This window comes from Coptis chinensis, chromosome 7, assembly GCF_015680905.1.
Source record: "Coptis chinensis isolate HL-2020 chromosome 7, ASM1568090v1, whole genome shotgun sequence".
Lineage (NCBI taxonomy): Eukaryota > Viridiplantae > Streptophyta > Magnoliopsida > Ranunculales > Ranunculaceae > Coptis > Coptis chinensis.
The window spans coordinates 54,152,681-54,161,665 of record NC_141462.1 but is presented as its reverse complement, the minus strand read 5'-3'; the positions used below and the strand labels follow the sequence as shown (position 1 = coordinate 54,161,665).

At 35.9% G+C, this 8,985-nt stretch overlaps 1 protein-coding gene and 1 pseudogene across 2 annotated transcripts; one reads left to right on the top strand and one right to left on the bottom strand.

The window, feature by feature from the left end:
* The first annotated feature begins 512 nt into the window (after positions 1 to 512).
* Positions 513 to 2,551, top strand: LOC147487968 (DNA replication complex GINS protein SLD5-like; annotated as a pseudogene). Its single transcript, XR_015202807.1, has 5 exons — positions 513 to 582; positions 718 to 782; positions 1,773 to 1,895; positions 1,979 to 2,065; positions 2,150 to 2,551. The product of XR_015202807.1 is annotated as a DNA replication complex GINS protein SLD5-like (transcript).
* A 953-nt stretch (positions 2,552 to 3,504) lies between these two features.
* On the bottom strand, positions 3,505 to 4,513 carry LOC147487967 (uncharacterized). The gene is made up of 2 exons (XM_086574219.1): positions 4,286 to 4,513; positions 3,505 to 4,194 (listed from the first exon to the last, which is right to left on the bottom strand). Exons 1-2 carry the CDS (start codon positions 4,511 to 4,513, stop codon positions 3,505 to 3,507), a joined length of 918 nt encoding a protein of 305 aa, XP_086430345.1.
* Between the last annotated feature and the right edge of the window lie 4,472 nt (positions 4,514 to 8,985).

Here is an 8,985-nt window from a genome sequence, read left to right as displayed (position 1 = left end):
CCCAAATTAGTTCCTATTATCAAATTAGGTCCAAGTCGAGTGTATACATATTTTCGTTAAAAAAAACTCAGCATAAATTTGCCACGGATATATAATCTAAAATATTCCATGCCGTAGGCATGGGGATTAGCTAGTTATGTAACGTTTCTTGGATATTTTCTCACGCTTATATATGTGTGACAAAGTTACATACGAAAAACATAATATAATAGAAAAAAAAAAAAAAAACAACACACAAAAACTCAAGCGGGCTTTTTTTCGTTCTCGCGTTGATCTTTAGAAACTAGGGTTTTGATCTCCTCTTGGTAAGTCATCCTCTCTCCCTCCTTTTGTTCTTTCTCCTTCATAATCGACCAGCTATGAGATATCGCCTTGAAAATGCTCCTTTCTTTCTCTTAAAGTGCCAAAACATTCATCTCTCTCACCGATTTAATTTAAATAGATCTGTAATTCTCAAATAGTATTTCAGTTTTGTAGAGTACAAAGTTTGATGACTGTCTTAAAATTAATTTTTTGACCTAGGGTTAATTTTGAAAGAGCTTAATTGGGCGAAAGGAAGTTTGAATAATTTGGTTTTTAAAGGTAAAACTTTATTTACTCTTAAAGCTTTCGATCTGGTCCATGTTCCTTGAAAAATGACAACTTTGTTAATATTTCGAACATAATATTGTTTTTCTCATCTTATTAACTACAAATTTTCTGAATCCATTACTGCAGTAGCTGAAGTAGTGAGTACAGAGTTTTGTGTCAACTTGGGGCTCTCTCTTTTCTCTAAAGGACGGGTAAATTATCCTTTATTTTGAGTCTAGCACTGTTTTATGAAACGAGTAGCTTTTATTTCATATATTTAGTTAAGTTTCGAGCATTTAATTAACTTACAGCTGAATTTAGTTCAGTTATTCATAGGTTGTACTGAGGTTCATGCATTATTTTTGTCATTTGATGCTCTGTGATATGAATTATTGATACTGCAGTTGATAATTTAAGCCTTGCTTGTTTTTCCACCTTTGCAAATATCTGCCACTAATCATCTTGTATAAGTTCATGGAAGTGTCTGCAATGGTATACTTTATTTGATAATTGATAGTTTTAGGTGTTTGGGAATGTGGCAAGCCATTTAATCGATAGTATGAACTACTGAATTCTAACACACTTGAGGTTTATTGAGCTTATTGAGAGAACGGTTACAAGTGTAAAAAGCAATGACAGCTTATTCTGGGGAACATAGTTCACTTATGCCCCAAGCACATAACGAATAGGCGTACGTATAGAAACTCTCATGCTTACTGATTTTAGTTATTTGTACGTACGAGACACATCTTTTGTTATGCTCTGTGGTTTGCAAAACCCTTTTTTTCGCTAACAAAAAAAATGAAGTTAATAGGCCGAGCCCGTTAAAAATGATGACATCATCATTGGCATGTAATTTGGCGCCAAACTAACAACACTTTCCCTCTCTCTCCTTTCAGTTTTCAGTCTTGCTCTAAAAATAAAATGGCGATCGAAATGTAAGAAGGATTAGAATTTGAAACAGAAGAAATAGACGACCCATCAATTGCCACGACGCCAAATGACGGGAACCAATGAAACGAGCTTGGCGAAACGAAAAGCATCACCGAAATTCTAGAATTTCACCGATTTAGTTGATGAGAATCGAGGACGATAGAATTAAATGTATATATTTTTAATCCCTAAAATACCTTTACTATTCTTTTATCTTCAATTCATCATTTTAATAAAACCCTAACCCTAGAAATGTAATTTTTGTGTAGGAAAGAAACGTGGAGGAATTTGAACAAAATGGTACTGACCCATTAACTATATCACTTTACCAAATGGATTTGGATCGAAGTCAGTTTCTTTTGAGATCATATCTTAGAATTCGTCTTTATAAGGTGATCACTAGCTCGGATTCTTTTTGTGTTTGACTTATTTATTTATATTGTTTCTAATTATGGGCGTTTATTTTTTATTGTAGATTGAAAAGTATATGATATATATATATATCGAAAACTACTGATATGTGGAACCGGCTTTCTGAACAAGAACAGAAGTTTGCTAAAAGGTGAAAATTTGTGGTTATTATGTGTGTTTTTATGCGGGAGAAGTTGTTTTACATGTTAATGATGTGTGGAAGATTGGGTGGCAGATGTATGGATGATATGGAAAAGCATTTAACGCAATCTGTTTTGTCACGGTTGCCTTTTGGTTATCAGTCTATGATGAAACAATCCATTTCAAGTGAAGAAGATGATATGGGTATGATATTCTTGTCAAATGTTTTTTTTTGTTGCTTTATTTATTGCATTTAGCTAATTCCAGGTATTTATATGGTGGTATTATGTTATATCTGTAGAGGTTGGCTGGCACATCTAATAATATGTTTATTTGTGGTTGATAGACATGAATAAATTACATAGTACATGCCAAAACTGAGAATTGCTACACTAGAATTGCTAGAGGAATATTTGTTTATGTCGTTATGATTAGTTTGTTGCGAATTGGAAAAGGAAGTTATCTTAATTCATTATGAAAACTCACAACAGCTGAACTTTTTATACTATGGAGAAAATGCATATTGTAATATTCATCAGCTGTGAACTTACAACTCCTGACTTATCTCCTAATAAGCTAAGCACCTATATTGGCAATTCACATACATTGATATGTGGAAAATTTTGAGTGTTAGTTGATATGTGGTATGTGAAAATATGTGGTATAATATATTTCTTGAATGGCATCTACAATTGAACAATGTGAAAACCACTCGATTGTGAACAATACCAAGACATATTTCCGTATCATTTAACGGCGTTATTAATAGTTTCTCATAAAACTAAAATGACAAAAAAAAACATCATACCTAAAACCTGATTTATGTGTTGTGCCTAATAGCTGATCGGATAATTTTGTAGGGCTCGAAAGCAAGCAAGGAAAAAGACACAGAACTACTGAAGGTGTCATTATTTAGTAACTTGATGCACCCAATGTGAAAACCACTCGATTGTGAACAATACCAAGACATATTTCCATATCATTTAATGGCGTTATTAATAGTTTCTCATAAAACTAAAATGAGAAAATAAACATCATACCTGAAACCTGATTTATGTGTTGTGCCTAATAACTGATCGGATAATTTTGTAGGGCTCGAAATCAAGCAAGGAAAAAGACACAGAACTACTCAAGTTGTCATTATTTAGTAACTTGATGCACTATGCATTACAAAGATGCTTTCCCTAATAAGCAAAATGTGAGAAGTGGGATGAGGAAGGGGAAACCAACTTCAACATAAATAACAACTTCCAGAATAATCGAAGACAATTTAGTGTAAGTTCATTACAATAGAACTTCTGGGTACACGATATTGGTGGTACATCTAGAAGAGTTTGGTGGAAGGACTACACTAATTCTCTTTGAAGATGTGCACCTGGAGAGTGCCATGTATAATTGTCCATGGCTGAATATAGGAGTTATTAAATCTATCCCAACATACTTCACTGATTACCCTTGGGATTTATTTATTGTCATACTGTACACAAGTCTAACTGGAAACTGGCGGCTTATCATTGGGACGGTCAGCTCTGTAGATGAAGGTGTCAAAGAGATTCTAGGTAGAAGTGCTGGCTCGCCTGTGTGTTCCCCGGTTATAATGATTACTTCAATCACTTTAGGGGCACATTGGAGAACAATCAGCCGTGTTCCATTGCAAAGGCCAGCTTTGGGGCCAATGTTTCTGAGCAACATAATTGGGCACCCAAGTTTCAACTTGTGCCTGAAAGGAGGTAAACTGGATGGGTCAAGCGAGTTAAGGAACTCAGTTGGATAGTCGCCAACAAGTGCAGGAGACTTATCATTGTTTTTCATTTTATTTGATTGAGAGTCAGCAACATCTGGAGTTGAGTTGGTTGTTTTCCTTTTTTTTGTGGATGTAGATTTACAATCAGTATCAACAACTTTATCTGCAGCCAAATATTTGAGAACTTCACCAAGAAACAAACGCAAGGCCATGTCATTAATATCCTTGACATCGTCGTTCCTTGCAGCTAGAATAGTACGTTCTCTTAGGAATTCTGGTGTAGCCATGCCCTCCTCGTCCAACTCAGGGTATACAGAGAGAATTAGGTGTCTGAGATCTGTACAGTTTTGTATACCTGATGGCAGCTCAACTGTTTCTTTTGGATTTGTGCCTATCTACACGATCACTTAAAAGTAAAGTGCTTAGTTCATCGTTAAGTATTTGCGGCAGCAACATTTCAAAGGCAATGTTGTCATAAGTATTTACCTTGGTAAGATAGGTTCCAAAGTCAATGTTGTCTACATCCGACATGTCCAGGCGCATGTTTTGAAACAGATGCAAAACTTCCACATGCCTCCAGAGTTGAGACCTACGCAAAGATGCAGCAACAAAATCTTCACGGACCCCTTTTGGTATAACGGGCAATGTTTGCCGGAAATCCCCTCCTAGAATAGCGGTTATGCCACCGATTTTTTTTTTTGTTTTCATAGACATCTTGAAGCGACCGGTCAATGGCTTCAACGCAGTATCTATGTTGCATGGGAACTTCATCCCAAATAATAAGTTTTGCCTCTCTGAAAAGTCCGGCCTGCAATGAATCTTTGCCAAACCCACACATGGTGTCGTTGAAGACGTTTAGGGGCAAACTAAATGTTGAGTGAGCAGTGCGGCCCCTAGACAATAGCAAAGATGCAATTCCAGAGAAAGCCACCATTATAACGATATTACCAATACAACGACATGACGCTGCAATGATATTGTACAGGAATGTCTTCCCTGTGCCCGCGGCTCCATTCAAGAAAAAATTCTTCCCATGAGCATTGTGTATGGATTCTGTCACCACATTAAAAGCATTGCGTTGCTCTTCATTGAGGCCACTAATATTAGCATCAGTTGATTCTTGTAAGCCCTGATGGTTCAGTTGCTGATGCTCTCAAATGAGTCTGTTTCCAACTACACAGCTCCAATCTTCCTTTGGTAGGGGCATGTCAGGGAAGTTCGATAGATTCTTCCCACTTTCTTGTAGCAGCTGTTCCAACAAAAACAAACCTTAGTCTGTAACTCGGGCCTTAGATGGATTCTCTATAAGAAACTCAGTTTTCATCCTATGCCGAAGGTCATCACATATATTAATGGTAAATCTGTTCCACAATACTTCTGGACCCATTGGAGAGCACTCTGTTAGGATAATGCTGAACAATCGGCGCAGCTGATACCCAATCCGCATGCAAGATGCCTCCTGCAAACATTGGCTCCACTCTTGGTCATCTTCCAATAGCCCTCGTGCAATACATGCTGCCTTAAACATACTGTATGGAACACCATCCACTAATTTAAGTGATGCAAATGATGTGGGCCCTTTAACAATGGTTAGCAGCATGCGTAGATAAAAGCGCTCCCCGACATTAGGTTTTTCAAATAACATTCGGCCAATAGCGAAACAACTATGTCGACTCCTAAGTGTCCATTTTTTAAAGCCCCTGTTGTAAACGAAGGCTCTAGGCATCTCTGGATAAGTGAACTCTCGGGCTTTTGGATTTTCAGCACAACATTTAAAGAATGCGGTTAGAGTTGATTGTTGATGTTCAGCTCAAGTGAGAATTTCATCCAGTGGTTCGGTTGGGTCGTACAAAACCCGATGCATCCTAGGCAAATGTATTACTAAGTGAACAATGTTGGGTCCCTCTTGGTGCATGTTAAACTCTAGAAGTCACCAGACAGCTTCCTGTGGGCCGATATACCTCGCGTCGATGTATTGTTGTATTTCATCATTTGCTCCAGTTAACACCATGGTTGTTTTGTCGAAATCCTTGTAAATGTATTTATGGATATATTTGACTGCCCGAACTGATGCACACACTTCAACATTAATGTGGCAATCAAACAGCTCAGATAGGTACGGATTATATGGAGCTACATTTTGGTTGGTCACTTTATGTTTCTTGCGTTTGTACTCTATGCCGGTGTTGTGACGCATATAAAGCGGGTATCCTTCTTGATCCATTGTTGCTTTCTCAGCAAATTCCCACGGGTATTGGAACTTGCAACGACCATCTTGCTTGCAGGGCGCTTTTGGATATTCAGAACCACACGAACCATGAATCATACATTTTATAATTGTTTGAAAGAGAGCAGGCTATGTGTCAGGATTTGGAATCTCAGCAGAAACAATTCGATCGACTTGTTCAGTAGTACTAATCTTGTCTTCGTATTGTAGGAATATGAGAGCATGCATGTGTGGAAGGCCACTCTTTTGAAATTCAATGGTACGGCGACCAAAAACAATAGTCAATGCAAATATCAAATACCAAAACTACATATACAAACAGAACCTAACTTGAATTAGAAAAACTCTGATTTGATATGTAATGTTTAAATTACTTGAGGTTACTAAGGATTTTAAATAGTGTACATTCTTAGAGACAGCCACATGTGACCAATCTATAGCGAAAAGGAATTGTGTTCACTGTCAATTAAAATTTAATGATAAAAAAAAATAATAATAAAAAAAAGAAAGAAAGAAAGATAAGATGTCCGACCACAAAGCCTGTATACCTCTAATCAAATGTTATAGGCGTGACTATAAATGGATAAGCACACTGTAGGAAGCGACATGATCAACAAACGAAAAAAAACAACTGTAAGCATATTATCACTACATATGTGTGCTGTGACACTAATTGCTTCCATTTTTTTTTTCATGAAACAGTAAACGATGGAATTGGTATAAATGAACCCTTATAAAATATGTTAGGAGAAACGATAGCTATAAATAGAATAAATCAATGAGTGTACCATAGTTCATGGTTAGGAAGGTGGTTAATCAATTTCCCACATACATAAGAAAGAGTGTACAAACCTTTGATTTCGTGAAAGCTTCTCAGTTGGAGTAAGGTAGTCCAACCGATCTGAGATAGGAAAAAACCAAATATAAGATCAGAAAGTGGAGTTTGCTTACCATGCAGCACTATTTATGAAGAACTATTGTGGCGCAAGCTTTAGGGAAGAAGACAACGACTTGAATCTTTTAGGCATGAGAAAGAACATATATTGGAAGAAGCAGTCTGGAGACGGTGAAGAACTGAAGAGTTAAAGGTTTTTTTTTTTTTGTTTAATTGAGCTATTAGAAACAATATATGGAGAAGAAGAGGAGCCGAAGTGGGCGACTGATATTTGATTGGCGCTTAGTAATTCGTTGTAAAAGAAATGATTCACCAAGCAACGTAAATAATTTCATGAGCGAAAGGGGCGCTGCCATTTAACTTCAAGAATCAAATAAGGGCAGTAAGACCAAATAAACAGTAAGAAATATACTAAATCAAGAAGTCATAAAGAGCATTTTCTACACACAACATCATTGCACCAAGCATAATGCTAGCAAAAGTTCCAACGTTTAAGTATGTGTACGTATGCAAAGTTTTAAAATTCCACAAATAACCATAAAGTTTTTTTTTTTGCACAAAATAAAGAGGTCAAGTAGGAAAAAAAAATCAGAAAAATGACCAAAAAGATAATAATAATAATAAAAAATAATATACATACAGTACTACACTTTGATTCCATCCATCCAATTTCAGCTCCTAAGACAATCCAGTAAGGCTCAGTGTATAATTAGTTCTTGACCAACATGAATTATTAACGCTGAAAGGATTCATTTAACATACAATGAACACCGTATCAATTTTAGTACATCAAATCCACTACCATAAGGATTCTAGGAAACCGACGTATCCATTTGCTTATGCACACTTTATTACCATTAAGGATAAACCACAACCTATCTGGTCACATTCACATTTTGCAAGAAAATCCAAATCTCACCTAAGAGTAATGATTGCAAGAAACAAAATGTGTAGTTAAAAGGAAGGAATGTTACCCAAATTGGTTGAGTCAAGAGTTTAATTATGTAATCTTGCACTCAACCTGCAAATTGTGGAGCAAAGATTAACACTACGCATATTGAAGTAAAAAAATTCAGTTGTTGAAGTAATAAGTGCAACCACGAAAAACTCTCAAGTGAAAAAAAGAAAACAAATTGTTTTGCCAAATCAAAATCTGGTAATGTTGAAATGATGTTGAAAGAAAACATACCATATTGGTGGACTTGAACCCATTATGTAGCAATTTTCGAAGTGACTGTAGCATTACCAATTTCCGAACTATCTAAAAAAAGCCAAAAGCTAACAATGAATCCAAAAGAAACAAAAGTGGATCAAAATACATATCATAAAAACTAACTAAAACCTAACAAACTATTTATTGTTGGTATTCTTCTTCTGATTTTCTTTTCTTTTTCCATTCAATCTATTGACAGTCCTGGTATGTCCACTTTTTAAAAATTTGATCCCAGCAATCGATTTCTATAGATGACTCCACAAAATGTAATTATCTAGCTAAGTTAGGGATCCAACAAAAACTGTGTAATTTCTTCAAAATAACAAATGAACTAACCAAAATTTTGAGCTTGGATACGGTCTACTAAAATCAATGTCTCGTTGCTATTGTTCTGCATTCAAACACCAAAAGAGAAGTTGCTGCATAAAAAAAAACCGAAAATTGGTTAAGCAATAAGAATATATAAGATATGAAGTTGGTGATTTAATGACTACGAGAAAAGAAAAAACTCAAATTGGTTAAGTTGGGTTACCTGGCTCTGCAAAAAAAGAGTTTTATTGATCATTGACAGTAAAGAATTTGAGATAAAGATCCATGGGGAAGATGAAAAATAGAGGGAGATAGAGTGAGTAACAGAGAATTTTTAATGTCTAAGTTTTTTGAGAGGCAGACCGAGCAAAGGGTTTTTGCAAGTTGGGAGAAAACGAAAGGTTTTTTTTTGGGTTTAATATCACTAATTAATTTCTAATCACGTTTTAGAAAATAGAGAACCGAAGGGTTTATGGGAAAAAAATATGGTTTATTGTTCCCACACGTGTCTTTGGTTTCGACCGTCGATTTATACCCCCTAA